At 39.7% G+C, this 18,037-nt stretch overlaps 1 protein-coding gene across 5 annotated transcripts in view; it reads left to right on the forward strand.

Moving 5' to 3' along the window:
• The first annotated feature begins 858 nt into the window (after positions 1-858).
• LTN1 (listerin E3 ubiquitin protein ligase 1) overlaps positions 859-18,037 on the forward strand; it is a 67,194-nt gene continuing 50,015 nt past the window's right edge. For all 5 annotated transcript variants that reach the window (XM_074034168.1, XM_005548876.4, XM_045389209.2 and 2 more), the window contains exons 1-6: positions 859-972; positions 6,436-6,639; positions 7,130-7,228; positions 8,438-8,668; positions 11,669-11,721; positions 12,727-12,907. Coding sequence is in view for 4 of the 5 variants with exons in the window: in XM_005548876.4 (XP_005548933.3) it covers positions 931-972; positions 6,436-6,639; positions 7,130-7,228; positions 8,438-8,668; positions 11,669-11,721; positions 12,727-12,907 (810 nt within the window). In the remaining variant the exon portion in view is untranslated. The remainder of the gene's footprint in view (positions 973-6,435; positions 6,640-7,129; positions 7,229-8,437; positions 8,669-11,668; positions 11,722-12,726; positions 12,908-18,037) is intronic.

The following is an 18,037-nucleotide window of genomic DNA, read 5'->3' on the forward strand; positions in this document are numbered from 1 at the left end:
GCTGGCTAAAGCAATTGCTCCTGCCACGGTAAAAGGCAGCTGCTGCTGGCATGATGCTCACAGAATGGAGCAAGTCCCTTCTTCCTCTTGCCTTTGTTTCCCTTTAGTTCGCCCTGTTGGTGAAGTCTAGCAGAAGCGCCCCAGTAACATGGAGTGAGTATAAAAGGGTGACTGCGTGGACAAGAAACAATAACCAGCATACATTTACTTGTTTCTCTAGTGCGATTCTGAGTCGCACAATCACTAGGTCACAGGATTCGTACATTTCAAATGTTAATAGAGACTCCCACATTATACTCTTTTAAACTGCACGTAACAGTTTCAATATGAATAAAAGGGGACGGGGGGTAGATTTACAGAGAATATTGCCTAGAGCAGTAATCAAATTTTAACAAGACTTGGGAATACCGTCAAAATTCAGGATCTGATTGAGGAGTTCCAAGAGGCCCGAGTTGGCCTTTTGTAACAAACGCCCAGGTGATACTGATGATTGCATCATGTTGGAAGTCTAACACATTCCCATCTTCCCACAGCCTCTACCATAACATTCTATTGCTACCCTTATGTGAACTGCCCCTCTGTTGGTTCATGCCACTTTCCTACCCGCTAAGCAAGGAACAAACCTAGCTTCTGGAAGCGGGGAAGACAGGATTTGGCGCCACGGGTCCAATGCTTGGCTTGCTATTGGCCAGGAATGACATCACTCAGACAGGCGTGGCTTTAACTGTGACGTCTCCGGCGGCGGATGGTCAGGGACACAGCGGGAGGCGGGAGCGGAAGTGGGGCAGCAAATGGACAGGGTGGGTGGTGGAAAAAGGGCCCGGGGGAAGTTATTAGAGGGAGTCCTCTTCCGGCGCCAGAGGCCGGAAGTTGTGTCCCGGACGAGTCAACCGGGATCTGAGTGCTCAGAATACAGCTGCAACCGCGACCATGGGCGGGAAGAACAAGCAGCGAACTAAAGGGAACCTGAGGGTGAGTGGGGGGTGGCTCGGTCGACCCGGGAGCCTCGCTTCGAGGCGGCTGGCACCGCCCAGCGCGTTGCTGGAGGGTGTGTGGAGCGCCGCTGTGGGGAGGCGTGCTTTTGCGTGTCGAGTGTGACCTCTCTGTTGTGTGTGCGTCCCTGAGGGTGGTTTGGGTTATCTCTGAGCAGATTGGGGAATCGTGAGAGAAAAGATGTACCATGCCAGAGCTGTCCCCATCCGAGCATACACCCACAATATTCATGAAGAAATGATAATGTGTCAGGTTCACTGGAAGGTGATCTGGCCGAGGTAGAGGCTTGGTTGGGGGAGGGCGGCGCTAGGAAGAAGGAGAGTTGGGAGGATGTTAAAGTGAACCCACTGTGGAAGTTACCGCTGATTGTGCCTCTCCTTTGGGCTTCTTCTAAGCTAAAGCTCTTAGGATGGTATATTTGGTTTCTGGACTGCCTGTTACCCCTTTCCATCTGCAGTCCCATCTTCAACTCCCTCCTCTTGGCTTACTTCATCCAGCCACACTGATCTCTTCACTGTGCCTTGACCTTACCTGGCCGGCTCCCAACGCTCTTCAGTTAGGAGGCTCCAAACTTTACTCTTGCAGTCCTTCCGCACTCCCTGTTCTTCCTACTTTGTTTTAAACTCCATTGTATTTATGACATTTATTGTCTTAGTTCACTAAGATGTAAGTATTTTGAAAGTAAATGTTTTTATCCTCGGAGCCTAGAACAGAGACTGGCACCTGATAGGCGCTCACTAAGTACTTGTTTAAAGACGACATTAAAGTGGATTCGTGTAAAACTACACGATGAGGGGTTTTGTAATGGTATTTTTTTATGGTGTTGGATTTATTATAGCACAGTCCAATTTTATGAGAATGCTTTTTTTTCCTGTTTCTGATATAGTTATTTCTAGTGATTTCAATGTCACATTTTCTTAGATCTGTCACTTAATCTGTTTTGGAAGATAATAACAGTATTAGCAATTATAGCAACCTGTTGTGTTACTGTGCTAAGCACTTTACTTGCATCCTCATTTAATATTTTTTATTTAAATTTTCTCAATGTTTTATATTTGAAAAGTTCTTACGAGGAAAAGTTGCGAGAATGTTAGAGTGACATCCCATATACTCTACCTAGATTCACCAGTTGCTAATACTTGGTTGCATTTGCTTTCTTTCTGTTAATTTATGTATTTTGCTGAACTGTATGAGAGTTAGCTGCAGAAGTCGGGACTCTTAACTCCTAAATACATCAGCATGTATCTTCTAAAAACAATGCCATTTTTCTAGCCTGCAGCAATTATAATAATGGTTATAGCATGCAGAAACTTTGACTTTTGTGTAATACTGTAATCCAGGATACAGCCTTGTATTTAGACTTCTGTAGTTATCCCAATAATGTTCTCTTTTTTCTTTTCTTTTTTTTTTTTTTTTGTAAGACAGGGTCGCTCTGTCTCCAAACCTGGAGTGCAGTGGTATGATCACGGCCCACTGCGGTGTCAACTTCTTGGGCCCAAGAGATCGATCCTCCCACCTCAGCCTCCTTAATAGCTATGACTCCTGGCTAATTTTTTTTTTTTTCAGGACAGAGTCTTGCTGTGTTACCCAGGCTGGAGTGCAGGGGCGTGAACTGGGCTCACTGCAATCTCCGCCTCTCGGGTTCAAGTGATCCTCCTAGCTTAGCCTTTCCAGTAGCTAGGACTACAGGCACAGGCCATCATGGCTAGCTAATTTTTGTATTTTTTGTAGGGACAGTTTCGCCATGTTGCCCAGGCTGGTACTTTTTTTTAAAAAAGATAAACCATTTTAACATTTGAGATCCAGTCAAGGATCACTCATTCCATTTAGTTACCATTTGGGTTTCTTTGATCTGGACAGTTTCTCAGTACTGTTTAAGTGGGGAGAGGACTGTCTTTTTTAACAACATTTGGAAGAGCCTGGGCCATTTGTTTGATTAATTCAGATTCATCTAGTTGTTTCCTTATGATTAGATTCAGGCTAAACAATTTTTAGAAGGAATTCTTCATAGATGATGAGACTTTCTCAGTGCATCACACCGGGGCACTTCGTACCCATTTGTCCCCTTATTGGTGGTATTTGTTTAATTACTTGGTTAACGTGTTGTCCGTTATAAAGTTATCTTTTTCCATTGGCCAATAACAAATAATATGTTAGTTTGAAACTGTGAAATGTCCTGTTCTTCCACAAACTTTCACCTAATGGTTTGAGCACCCTTTGATTCTTGCTGGAATCAGTTATTACGATGGTGAAAAACTTATGCTTAATTATGAAAACAATCCAAGTAATGAATTAATTACTCATATCTCATTTTAAGTGTGATGAAACTGAGGTTTAGAGAAATTAGCTTGCCTAAGCTCATGTAGCCAGGAAGTTGTGGAGTTGGAATGTTAACTTTAATGGGGCAAAGTCTTCAGTAGAAGACTTTGATACTGGATTTCAGGTGTTCAGAGATAATAGACAGATGTCCGCTGTTCTTGAACTATTAGTTTGATGATACAGACACATATGTAAGCAAATATTATAATATATTAAAGAATTATGATGCAGGTATTAGAAGAAAGAATGTGGGAGAATGGAAGAGACTGGAGGAAGGCAAGTGTTGCAAACATGAGTTTGAAAGATGAGTAGGAGTTTGTCAGGCAATGAAAAGAAAGGAAGAGTTTTCAGGTAGAGAGAAAAGATTATATAAAGATCGAATTGCGAAAGGCCATCACATAGATAACTTTTTTTTTTTTGAGACAGTGTCTCGGATCACTGCAACCTCCACTTCCCAGGTTCAAGCAATTTTCTTGCCTCAGCCTCTCAAGTAGCTGGGATTACAGGCGTGTACCATCACACCCGGCTAATTTTTTGTATTTTTAGTAGAGACAGGGTTTTGCCATGTTGGCCAGACTGGTCTCGAACTCCTGGCCTGAAGTGATCCACCCAACTGTCTGCTCAGCCTCCCAAAGTGCTGGGATTACAGGTGTGAGCCACCATGCCCTGCCTCAGAGAACTTCGAATTTGATTTGGTACTAGGGCATGAATGATAACAGCATAATTTGGAGAAGGGAGAAGGAAGTGGGGCAAGGGAAGGAAAGAGCGGCAGGAGATAAGACTGGGAAAAGTTGAGGTTAGATGGTGAAAGATCTTGTAAGTCTTCCTTGGTTTGGTCTTTAAACTGTAGACTCAGGATTGCCACCACAAATACCTCCAGAAGGTAGGCATGAAAGAATGTAGACAAAAGTAGGCATAGTCCAAAAAAAAAAAAAAAAGTGCCATAAATAGAATTGTTTCTTAATTTTTATTGAACTATGGGTGTAGCTTTTAACATACAAAGATCATAAGAGTAAGTATATTTTAAATTTAAAGTAGACATTTAAAAAAGTGCATTTAAAAGTAACAAGTTACTTAAATTGGAGACTGGAAATTTGATACCTTCTCTTTTGCCCCTAGTTACCACTTTTAATTCTGTTATTTCAGCCTCAACTCCTTTAGATTTTAGCAATAATTAGTTTTTTATTGTGTTTTGTAATAAAACTGTTTACACATGAGACTGTAGAAAATTCTGATATCCTAGAGTCATCATACTTAGTTTTTAGAATTATAATTCACTGACTACTTCCTTTGTGGCTCTTTATTCATGTACCAATATTGAAAAAGGTGAATTGAATAATTAATTCATTTTAATAAACTGAAAAAATAGAGAACAGCTGCTTTGCCTATGGAGTAGCCATTCTTTTATTCTTTTCTTTTCTTTTTTTTTAAATGGAGTTTCATTCTTTTTGCTGAGGCTGGAGTGCAATGGTGCGATCTCGACACACTGCAACCTCTGCCTCCCGGGTTCAACCAATTCTCCTGCCTCAGCCTCCCAAGTAGCTGGGATTAAAGGCATGTGCCACTATGCCTGTTTGTATTTTTAGTAGACATGGGGTTTCACCATGTTGGCCAGGCTGGTCTTGAACTCCTGACCTCAGGTGATCTACCCTCCTCTGCCTCCCAAAGTGCTGGGATTACAGGCATGAACTACCATGCCTGACCTATTTTCTTAGTAAACTTACTTTCACTTAAAAAAAAAATAGAGAACCTTTTTTGGAATTAGTCTTAAATGCTACAGATTGAAAAAAAATGTAATGCAGGCCATCATTTTCTTTCTTGTTCACTCAATTCAGTTTAGGAAGTAGACCAGATTATTCCTTGTCAAGTGAGTTTTCCAAACACACTTTTGCTAGGTATTAGCAATTTTTTTTTTTTTTGAGACAGAGTCTTGCTCTGTTGCCCTGGGTGGAGTGCAGTGGCACGATCTTGGCTCACTGCAACCTCAGTCTCCAGGTTCAAGCGATTCTCATGACTCAGCCTCCTGAGTGCTGGGATTACAGGCACACGCTACCACGCCTGGCTAATTTTTGTGTTTTTAGTAGAGACGGTTTTGCCATATCGTCCAGGCTGGTTTTGAACTCCAGGGCTCAAGTGATCCCACCCGCCTTGGCCTTCCAAAGTGTTGGGATTACAGGCATGAGCCACCTTGCCTGGCCGGTATGAGCAATTTGAATCACACATTTGGATAACCGTTGGCAAGCATCCTTATAGAGAAATAAGAAATAGATGAGTTTAGATGGGTTGTGATGTCAGTTTGGTGGTCAAACTGAAGCATTTTCTGTTTAGCTGACAGTAAGTTAATTTCTTTCAGCAGTTCAAATATTTTCTTTCTCTGTATCAACTAACCTCCTTTTAGTAGAAGACTACTGTATTGTGTATCAGTCAAACAAAGCACTGACTGTGATTGAAAACAAAGGAGTCTGTATTATAGATTGACCGTTGTATTGATTTTTATGGTTGTAATAATGTAATTTTAGCCCAAAGAGGTTAGGCTAGGCTTTGGAGTATATGGAAATGAGTGTGTCCACCCTCAAGGAACTCCCAGTCTAGAGGCAGCTATCATTAGACCTGGGCCATTGTGATTCTTAATAAATATTTGTTCAATTAATGGGTGAATGAAAGGATGGGTTCTATTTATGAGTTAATTTTACATGTTTACATAGTATACATATGTGTATACATACTATTTATATGAAAGTTGGAAATAAAAAAATTCATAAAACAGCATTTATGAAAATTTTGCCACATGTGATACATTCTGATTTTAAAAGTTTTAGTCAATTTCTTTAAAATTCTGTCACGGTCCATTATATTGATATCATGAGCCACTAATGGATTGTATCTATGGTTTACAAAACATTCTAATGTTTAGGAAACGGAATAATTTCTAGGATCAGTATTGATGGATTCTTGGGAACAAAACCATTAATCTTTGGGGAATTTTGCAATAGATGAAATTTTAGGCTAGGAAAAAATAAAATAAAAGCTCATTCTGACCATGGGAATAGCCAAGGAATTATAAAGTTAAGTTTTGAACCCTTTCTGGACTCTGACTTTTTTCCTCTGTAATTTTCTTATCAGCCGTCAAACAGTGGCCGAGCTGCAGAACTCCTTGCCAAAGAACAGGGAACAGTGCCTGGATTTATTGGTTTTGGAACATCTCAGAGTGACCTAGGCTATGTTCCTGCTATTCAAGGAGCTGAAGAAATTGACAGTCTTGTAGATTCTGATTTCCGAATGGTGCTGCGGAAGCTTTCAAAGAAAGATGTCACCACAAAATTAAAAGCAAGTTTTCTTGTTTTCATAAAAATTATCAAGAAAATCCCTTTGCTAAAACAAAAGTCATTAGCATGTTTTATGTAAAGAAAAATGAACAATTGCTAAGTTCTTTTATAATTGTACTTTTTTCTGTCACACAGTCTTAAACTTAGTTGATATTTATTTTCTAGGTTGTAAATTAGTTTGTTACACTGAACTTTTTTAAACTGCTTTAGAATTTTGGCTGTATAATTTTTCCCATTAGGAAATGTAACTTTGACCTTGTAACTTTAAATGAGATTTTTTTTGTTTGTAGATGTTTTATTTCTTAAAAAACAACTGAAGAGTTTCTACCATAGTAGTCTGTGAAGGAGCTCTTCAAACTAGTCTCATATGGCATAAACAGAAATAGTGTATTCTCCTATTACATAAATAGACAAAGCTTCCAGAACAGAATAATTAATAGCCAGTATTATGGTTGTTAATCCTAATGATGTTAATAATGACTTACTTTTAGGCTATGCAGGAATTTGGAACCATGTGTACAGAGAGAGACACAGAAACTGTGAAAGGAGTTCTTCCATATTGGCCAAGAATTTTTTGCAAAATTTCACTTGTAAGTATTAAAACTTTGCTAGTTTATTTCTGTTGTATATTTTTTGGTTGGAGTCATGGACACTCTCAAATTTATAATGTTGATTTTTTAGTGAGGGTTATTAAATGTTATGTCAGCATGGTTTTGCAGATTGAATTGTTAACACTTCAGAAGAACGTGGATATAAAAAAAGAGGTTGGGGCCTGGTATGGTGGCTCATGTGTGTAATCCCAGCACTGTGGGAGGCTAAGATGGGCAGATCACTTGAGGTCAGGAGTTCGAGACCAGCCTGGCCAACATGGTGAAACCCTGTCTCTACTAAAAATACAAAAATTAGCCGAGTGTGGTGGTGGATGCCTGTAATCCCAGCTACTTGGGAGGCTGAGGCAGAAGAATCGCTTGAACCCGGGGGCGGAGGTTGCAGTGAGCCAAGATTGAACCACTGCACTCCAGCCTGGACAATAGAGCAATACAACATCTTTAAAAAAAAAAAAAAGATTGGATTGTGTCGGGTTAAGAAGAACATTTAGGAAGTCTGTTTTCAGAAATTAGATTGTTACTAGAGAATTACCCTGGTGCTTTCCAGTTTTAATAAATTTTGATGATGATTTTATTCCTTGTATATTTGCTGCAGAAGAATGAGAGTGAGTTGCTTAATTATTCAAGACCCAACCTTTTTTTTTTTTTTTTAATTGAGATGGAGTCTCATTCTGTTACTCAGGCTGGAGTGCAGTGGCTCAATCTCTGTTCACTGCAACCTTGTCTCCTGGGTTCAAGTGAGTCTCCTGCCTCAGGCTCCTGAGTAGCTGGGATTACAGGTGTGTGCCACCATGCCCTGCTAATTTTTTGTATTTTAAGTAGAGACAGGGTTTCACCATGTTGGCCAGGCTGGTCTTGAACTCCTGATTGCAAATAATCCACCTGCCTCGGCCACCGAAAGTACTGGGATTATAGGCGTGAACCACCAGGCTCGGCCTCAAGGCCCAACTTTGAATCTGTCTTGAATACAATCCTGTCTCATTGGGAGAAGGGGAGAAAGAAAAATTAATAAATTATTTTATATAGTTTCTGGTTTAAAAACCTCGAAGTTATTGATTTTAAAAAATGATTTCAGTTTAGCTTAATGCATAGGTGAATTCTTGGTAATGGGTCATTATAACATATCCAGAAGTGTCTGTGATTGTTTTTATGGGCTAGAGCTATTTTAAATCACATTTATATTTTTAATAGGATCATGACCGTCGGGTCCGAGAAGCCACACAACAAGCTTTTGAAAAACTTATCCTTAAAGTAAAGAAACAGTTGGCTCCCTACTTAAAAAGTTTAATGGGATATTGGCTAATGGCTCAATGTGATACTTATACACCAGCTGCGTTTGCAGCAAAAGATGCATTTGAAGCGGCTTTTCCTCCAAGCAAGCAACCTGAAGCCATAGCATTTTGTAAGGATGAAATTACAAGTGTAAGTTCTGGAATTATTCTGAATCTTTTTTTTTTTTTTTTTTTAAGTATTTAACAGTTATAAGCATAATGACAGCTTTTTTACTTGGGATTGTAGGGGAATGAGTAAGTATAATATTTCCAACTGAAGGCTGAGCACGGTGGCTCACGCCTGTAATCCCAGCACTTTGGGAGGCTGAGGCGGGAGGATCACGAGGTCAAGAGATTGAGACCATCCTGGTTAACATGGTGAAACCCTGTCTTTACTAAAAATACAAAAAAATTAGCCAGGCATGGTGGTTGTAGTCCCAGCTACTTGGGAGGCTGAGGCAGGAGAATGGTGTGAACCCAGGAGGCGGAGCTTGTAGTGAGCCAAGATCGTGCCACTGCACTCCATCCAGCCTGGGTGACAGAGCGAGACTCCATCTCAAAAAAAATAATTAAAATAAAATAAATATTTCCAACTGAAGATTGCCGTTTTAAAATTCTGTTTAGTAAAATTGACCATTTTCGATCTTTAACAAAATTAACATTTTGGATTGGATCTTTCTACAGTATTTAAATTTTTCATTTTAATTTTGAAGTCTTAATTACATTTTTAAAAAGTAGACATGTTTTATATAATCTAAACAAATAACATATCTAAAAATCTAAAATTACTTTCTCTCGTGTTTCCATGATCAATATATATGTACAGATCTACCTTAGTGTCTTTTTATTGGATCTCTGGTATTACTATACATGGATGTACTATAGTTTATTTAACTCTTTTTATATTAAAGTACATTTGGATTTTTTTTCCAATTTTTATCATAACAAATGCTACTTCAGTAAACATTTTTAAGTAGATCTCTTAATACCTTTGTGGGAGTAATACTTACTAGAACTTCTAGTAAGCATATGTTGGGCCAAAGGATAAGAACATTAAAAATTTTTATAGATAATGATAAATGGCCCTTCAAGGCCAAGTAAATTTATACTCCCATTATCAGATGAAGTTTCTCCACACTGGGCCAATGCTTTTGCCATAACTTTCTCATAAAAAGTTATCAACCATACCTGTTTGTGGCTTTCAGTGTGTCCGTTTCTAGTAGTGTCGCATTTCTTCCCCCTTCATTTGCTATTCCCAGTATATGCACTAGAAAAACCAGACAACAAAGTTGTTAGAATTATATTGAGAAATAAAAGCAGATGAAGTAGGAGTGAGGAGGGAATTGATAATTTTTAAATCTTTGCTTGCATTTATTCCCTTATTTAGTACTCCTATGTTTCCACAACACCCTGTGTATAACCCTGCTTAAACATGTCCATCTGACCCTCTCTCCCCGCTCTCCTTTTTTCTTTCAATTAGCCATCCTCCCTGTGGCTCTCCATTACAATTTAAGTTCAGATTTCTTGTCTTGACATACAAGGCTCTGCATGATCAGGTCCCTGCTTACCTATCTAATCTCTTCACCCAGCATCCCCCAACATGTTACTTTTTTTTTTTTTTTTTTTGAGATGGAGTCTGTCTGCTGCCCAGGTTGGAGTGCAATGATGCAATCTCAGCTCACTGCAACCTCTGCCTCCCGAATTCAAGTGATTCCCCTGCCCTGCCTTAGCCTCCTGAGTAGCTGGGATTACAGGCGCCCACCACCACGCCCGACTGATTTTTGTATTTTTAGTAGAGACGGGGTTTCAGTACGTTGGCCAGGCTGGTCTCGAACTCCTGACCTCGTGATCCACCCGCCTCGGCCTCCCAAAGTGCTGGGATTACAGACGTGAACCACCACTTCCAGCCTCCCGACACATTACTTAATTCTAGTACCCCATTTAGGTTCTTCCATTCTTCATTTCTCAGGTGTACCAAGTGTATTTTTCTAGGGAGATGGTTTGTAGCTTTAATCATATGCTCAAATGGAGTTCTCTAACCCATCTGTAACTTAAGAATCATTGGTTGATTTAAAATGCCAAGTCATAAATGTTACAAGAGTGAAGTGTCATGAGTTTGGACGCTAAGAGCTTTAGGAAATGAATTTTGAGACAACTAATTTGGCTCTTCATGGGCTTTAAAAAATAAATTTGTTCTTGGCTTTGTCATGGATGGATAACTGATTATTGAACATATGGGTTATTTCTTCCATTTTAGTTTCCCTTTAGTTGGCTATGTCACAGTTCATTATGGCTATTGGCGTTGAACTGTCTCAAGTTCCAAACCCATGTATTAGAGAGGAGTTAGGCAAATGAAAATAAAAATGTCAGCATTATAGATAGTATATCATACTGTCTGTAAGACATGGGCTCTGGGTCACACCGTTAGTTCTAGTCCCACTCTGCCATCAGCTAGCAACTAGGTGTGTGACCTTGGGCAAGTTTCTGTGCCTTCATTGTGTAATCTATAAAGCAGGAATTAACTTGTACTTCATGGAGTTAAGAGGATTAATTTAGTTAATGCCTAAAATGTGCTCAAAGCTATACCTGGCACATGCAAAAGCTCAATAAGTGTTAGTTATTGTTACTGCACTTATTTATGCTGATAAAGCAGTTCCTGGAACAGTGGACTCCCTTGTGTTACATCCCAGGAGGAAACAGACTTCTCCACATTTGAAAACCTCATACCTTCCTCTGTGATGGACCATTCATTTGCTGAATTACTTCTCTTACAATGTATGGCGTTCTTTGTGGGCAAGCAGGCTTACAGAAAGAGGGGAGAGGAAAGCAGAGCCTAATTTCTCTCCCAGATTCACATTCACTTCATTGCTGTGTGCAAGATAATTGGAGGAACAAGTGGTCAGGAGTATTTATAGTTGCGTGGGGAAGAAATATCTATCCTTTTTATTCCAAGAGCAGCTAACCTTGGGAATTGATAGGGAAAGAAAAATTGGTAAAATTCATACCTTTCAGTTTTGCTATTTGATTCTTCTCTTAGGTAAGATGAGGTTTATGGGGATTTTTAAAATGGATTTTATTTAACTAGGCTCTGTCTGTTCACCATTGACAATTCAATAAAACCAAAGGCTTTGGTATTTTACTCCCTTTGTAGGTGCTGCAGGATCATCTTATAAAAGAAACACCTGATACACTCAGTGACCCGCAGTAAGTTGTATTATTTCATTGTAACTCATGTTGAGGATTTATTTTACTCATAAGTAATCAGATGATTTCATTGTGACTTTTTTTTTGAGACAGAGTCTCACCCTGTCACCCAGGCTGCATTGCAATGATTCAATCTCAGCTCACTGCAACCTCCATCTTCTGGGTTCAAGTGATTCTCATGCCTCAGTCTCCCGAGTAGCTGGGATTACAGGCATGCACCACTGCACCTGGCTAATTTTTTTATATTTTTCATAGAGTTGGGGTTTTACCATGTTGGTCAGGCTAGTCTCGTACTTGTGACCTCAAGTGATCCGCCCGCCTTGGCCTCCCAAAGTGTTGGGATTACAAGCATGAGCTACTGGACCCGGCCCAATGTGACATTTTTAAAAAGAAGGAATAATATATGTAGAGATGAAAATAATATAATGCTATATGTGAGATGCTGTATTAAGTGCTTTTACTTGCAAGCTGTCCTGCTATTTAACTTGAATTATCTGGGAGCTACACATTTGGTTGTATTAGAAAGAGATATTTGTATATGTTTCCTGCATTTACTTTTTGACAGTTGTAAGAGGAAGTTGTTTAAGGTCTGGTTGAACATAGTTGAAGAATATAAATAGTTCTGTTGAAAGAGTAGTAAAGTATTTTGTTTACTTTTATATTCTAATAAAAGTTTTAAGAGTCCTTGAGGGAAAATCGTCTTAGATGGCTTGATATCCATTCCCTGGGATCACCTTTGTACATGCTACTAAGAACAGTATACTTTCTCACTTATCGCAAGCCTTGGCTTTTCATCTACTTTCACTTTGTATTAGTAGTAAAGTATGTGATTAAATTTCTTTGTATGTTTACATTTTGAGGGTCATTAGCACAGGGGAAATAGAAGATAGAAATAAAGCAACTTTGGTACATACTTAATGATAAAATGTTTTAAAATGGAACTACCAGATATATAGTTTGGCTTATTCTAAATTTTTTAATATATTTATTTTGTTTTATATCAAGAACTGTTCCAGAGGAAGAAAGAGAAGCTAAATTCTACCGGGTTGTAACTTGTTCCTTATTGGCATTAAAGAAATTGCTTTGCCTTTTACCTGATAATGAACTTGATTCTCTGGAGGAGAAATTTAAGTCTCTTTTATCACAGAATAAGTTTTGGAAGTATGGAAAACACAGCGTACCTCAGGTATATTAATCTTTTTTATCTTAAGACATTTCTCTGATTCCTTAGCCCCATCTTCTTAGTTTATGTTTTATGTTTATTGTTTATATTTAGAACTCTGCAAGCACATCTCTGTGGTAGGCCATTCATTTGCTGAATTACTTCTCTTACTAGAATGTTACTCTGTTTTTACTTTTTTATTTAGTTTGGGCCTCAGATTCAGAATTATCAGTATGAATTACCATACTCCTTTGTTCATAGCACCTTAAAATTGGTGTGTGCAAGTCTCTTCTCATTTAATGTATTTATTTTTTCCCTTTTGTCCATCTCTCCATTCTCTGCTTTCACTGGCTGACTGCTCTACTATGTTTAATATATGTGCTTTTGTTTGTGCAGTTGATTCTCATCATTCGTAGTAGTTACGTTCTATAAACTCATCATGAATACTGACTTAGTGAATACTGAGGCATTGCCCTTACGGCAAATAAAGGGTTAGGTTCTTGTGAGCCTCTATTCACAGCATTTTTGTCAGTTGATAACTGATATAACCAGTACGTAACCTTGTTTTATGTGTGTTTCTGTTTAAAGCCACCATTTTTCATAGCTGTTATTGATTCATTATCATTGAACTCAGGGCCAAGATCAGGGCCAAGAGCACTAAAACTCACGCCTGGATAAAGCATATCGTACACATATTTTCTTTGGAAGGCACATCACAGCATTCTTGTGCTTAGATACAATAGACAGCACTTCAGTGCTGCTGCTTGGAGGCCATTTAAAACATGAAATCACCAATCAAAAGCACAAAAATTTGAGAAAATACTGTGAAAAGGATACTTTTTTACAGTATGAGAACTGAAATAAGGGAATGTTGCCTTGTTCAGCCTCAGCTGGGAATGTGCACGTGGGTGACTCAAATTTTTTGCCATTCTATGCATGTCCACAAATGACTGCAAGGCACTGCAAGTTTTTGTTGTTGTTGTTGTTGTTTTTGTTTTACCAGACAGAGTTTCGCTCTTGTCACCCAGGCTGGAGTACAATGGCGCAATCTAGGCTCACTGCAACCTCCGCCTCCTGGGTTCAAGTGATTCTCCTGCCTCAGCCTCCCAAGTAGCTGGGATTACAGGCGCCCGCCACCATGCCTGGCTAATTTTTTAATATTTTTAGTAGAGACAGAGTTTCACCTTGTTGGCCAGGCTGGTCTCAAACTCCTAACCTCAGATGATCCGCCCACCATGGCCCCCCAAAGTGCTGGGATTACAGGCGTGAGCCACCACACCCGGCCTAAGACACTGCAAGTTTTGATTTTGGGGTTACAAATACATTTTAGCAAGTAGGTGAATTGGCAAATATGGGATTTGTGAGGATTGACTGTATTTTTGAAAAATGTGCTTTTGTGTGTGCTTGAGTTTTTAATTCACATAAATAGTACTGTGTTATATTTTATTCCATTTATTTTTATTTATTGCTTTTAAAAAACGATCTCTCATGTTCCTATATGTACAACTGATCCATGACTTCTACCTGCCTTGTAGTATTCAGAAGTTTGCATGTACCTATGTGTTTCGCCTGCCCATTCCTCCAGTGATTGATCCTGATTGTCTCCAACTCTTTGCCTTCACAAGTAATGCAGCAATGAACATCTTCATTTATGTGTCCTTGGATCTTAAGAAACTGTCGGAATTGCTGAGTCAGTAAAGTGTGTACATACCTAATTTCCTAAAATAGTGCCGGATTGCTCTCCTGAATGGCTGCGTTACTCTAGACTCAACCATCAATACATGATGACTCCTATACTGCATAATCTTATCTTCTAGCCTTTACTAGGCAGCATTCAGCTGCTTAATTTTTCATTAGCCTAATAGGAATTCAGGTGATACCTCTCTTTAATTGGAATTACTTTCCTTATTGGTGATTTTGCATCTCTTCAATAATTTTTAGCGTGTTTTCATTTTTGTGTTTCTTGTTCATTTTTCCTTTTTGGAGTTCTCTTTTTCTTTTTATGCAGGAGCTCCTTTTATAATCTAAATATTAATCTTTTTGTCTTTTTTAAAAATTCCAATCTCATGACAGATTATCTTTTGTCATTTTTAGGCAATGCAAAAAAGCTCCCATTCTGTCACCTCTGCCATGTGTCTTATGTCAGAAACAAATCTTAATTTTGATGTGATCAAAGTCACTGATTTTTGCCTTATGAAGGCTATTCCCACCTTTAAGTCATAAAGATATTCTTATATTTTTAATTTTTTTAGCTTTATAGTTGTAGGCTTTATATTGCAGTTTTACCTTTCTAATAAAATCTTTACTTCATCAGTAATCTACCTTTTCATTTGGTGTTAAGTATGAAATTTTTCTTCATATATGGTGAGTCAGTTTTCCTAACATTACCTAGTAAACTGTTTATTCCCTGTTCATCTGTGGTCATGTCATTACAAGACATTAAGTTCTTAGATATTGCTGGGCACAGTAGCTTATGCCAGTAATCCCAGAACTTTGGGAGGCCAAGGCAAGTGGATCACTTGAGCCCAGGAGTTCCAAACCAGCCTGGACAACATGACAAGATCCTGTCTCTACAAAAAAATAATTAAAAAGTTAGCCAGGTGTGGTGGCATACTCCTATTGTCCCAACTACTCAGAGACTGAGGCAGGAGGATCACTTGATCCCAGGAAGTCAAGGCTGTAATGAGCCTTGATTGTGCACTCCAGCCTGGGGGAGGAGCAAGAACCTATTTAAAAAAAAAAAAAACATTCAGAAATTTGCCTCTAAACTATGTTCTTATGCATTGGTCTCTGTTTCTTCTTATATTGGTGCCACTGTCAGTATGACATTATGATATGTCTTTTTTTTTTTTTTTTGAGACAGTGTCTTACTCTGTCACCCAGGCTGGAGTGCAGTGGCATGATCTCAGCTCACTACAACCTCTGCCTCCCAGGTTCAAGCCATTCTCCTGCCTCAGCCTCCCAAGTAGCTGGGGTTATAGGTGCCCGCCACCTTACCTGACTTAATTTTTGTATTTTCAGTAGAGACGGGTTTTGGCCTGTTGGCCAGGCTGTTTTCTTGAGACGGAGTTTTACTCGGTTAGTCGGGCTGGAGTATAGTGGCACAATCTTGACTCACTGGAACCTCCACCTCCCAGGTTCAAGTCGTTCTCCTGCCTCAGCCTCCCAAGTAGCTGGGATTAGAGGCACCTGCCACCATGCCTAGATAATTTTTGTATTTTTACTAGAAATGGAGTTTCACCATGTTGGTCAGGTTGGTCTCGAACTCCTGACCTCAGGTGATCTGCCCACCTCAGCCTCCCAAATGGGATTACAGGCATGAGCCACTGCGCCTGGCTTTGTGATATGTCCTAATACCTGCCCAAGTTAGTCACATTTTTTGGGTTGTGTTCCTTTTTTTTTTGAGATGGAGTCTCACTTTGTTGCCCAGGCTGGAATGCAGTGGCACGATCTCAGCTCACTGCAACCTCCACCTCCTGGGTTCAAGCGATTCTCCTGCCTCAGCAGCTGGGATTACAGGCACCCGCCACCACGCCCAGCTAATTTTTGTATTTTTAATAAAGACAGGGTTTTGCCATTTTGGCCAGGCTGGTTGCAAACTCCTGACCTCAGGTGATCCACCTGCCTTGGCCTCCCAAAGTGCTGGGATTACATGTATGAGCCACTGTGCCTGGCCAGAACTTTATTCTTTCATAAAATTTTCAGTAAAGTTGGGCTGGAAGTGGTGGCTCACGCCTGTAATTCCAGACCTTTGGGAGGCCAAGGCAGGAGGATGACTTGAGGCCAGGAGTTTGAGACCAACCTACACAACATAGACTCCATCTAAAAAATGTAAAAAAATTAGCTGGGCACAGTGGGGAGTGCTGGTAGTCCTAAGTACTTGGGAAGTTGTCGTGGTAGGATCACTTGGGCCTGGGAGATTGAGGCTGCAGTGAGCTTTGATTGTGCTGCCACTGCACTCCAGCCTAGGCAATAGAGTGAGATCCTGTCTTAACAAAACAAATTCCAGTACATTTATTGAATTTCTAAAAAAAGTCTAACTAGATTTTTTTTTTTTTTTTTTTTTTTTTTTTTTTTTTTTTTTTTAGACGGAGTCTTGCTCTGCCGCCCAGGCTGGAGTGCAGTGGCCGGATCTCAGCTCACTGCAAGCTCCGCCTCCCAGATTCACGCCATTCTCCTGCCTCAGCCTCCGGAGTAGCTGGGACTACAGGCGCCCGCCACCTCGCCCGGCTAGTTTTTTTTTGTATATTTTAGTAGAGACGGGGTTTCACCATGTTAGCCAGGATGGTCTCGATCTCCTGACCTCGTGATCCGCCCGTCTCGGCCTCCCAAAGTGCTGGGATTACAGGCTTGAGCCACCGCGCCCGGCCGTCTAACTAGATTTTTAATTGGGGTTGTACTCAATTTATAGACCAATATGGAGAGACTTGCTTTCTTTATGTTATTGAGTCTTCCTATCCATGAACTTCTCATCTCTTTCAATTTTTATTTTTTTATTTTTTTTTTTTGAGACAGTCTCACTCTGTTGCCCAGGCTGGAGTGCCGTGGTGTGATCTTGGCTCACTGCAACCTCTGCCTCCTGGGTTCAAGTGATTCTCCTGCCTCAGCCTCCCAAGTAGCTGGAATTACAAGCATGTGCCACCATGCCCGGCTAATTTTTGTACTTTTAGTAGAGACAGGGTGTCACTGTGTTGACAAACTGATCTTGAACTCCTGACCTCAAATGATCCACCAGCCTTGGCCTCCCAAAGTGCTGGGAATACAGGTGTGAGCCACCATGCCCAGCCTCTCAATTTATTTGGGTACTTAAAAATATCTTACAATAATTCTAAAAAAATCAACTTTATTGAAGTATAATTTGCACACAATCCTGTAAAATGCAGCCGTTTTTACAGTTAAGTTTTGACAGATGTATACACCCATCTACATGTATATATACCCATATAACCACTACAATAAAGAAATGGAACTTTTTTTTTTTTTTACCCAAAATGCGTTCCTTTTGTCCATCCAAGTCATCCTCTGCCTTTATCCCAGGCAGTCATTGATTTGCCTTCCATCACTACAGATTAGGTTTGTCTTTTCTATGCTTTCATATAAATGGAGCTAGACATTACTGTCTATGTAGCTTCTTTTGCTTAGTGTAATGTTTTA

Source organism: Macaca fascicularis, chromosome 3 (assembly GCF_037993035.2).
Source record: "Macaca fascicularis isolate 582-1 chromosome 3, T2T-MFA8v1.1".
In the NCBI taxonomy this organism is placed as follows: domain Eukaryota; kingdom Metazoa; phylum Chordata; class Mammalia; order Primates; family Cercopithecidae; genus Macaca; species Macaca fascicularis.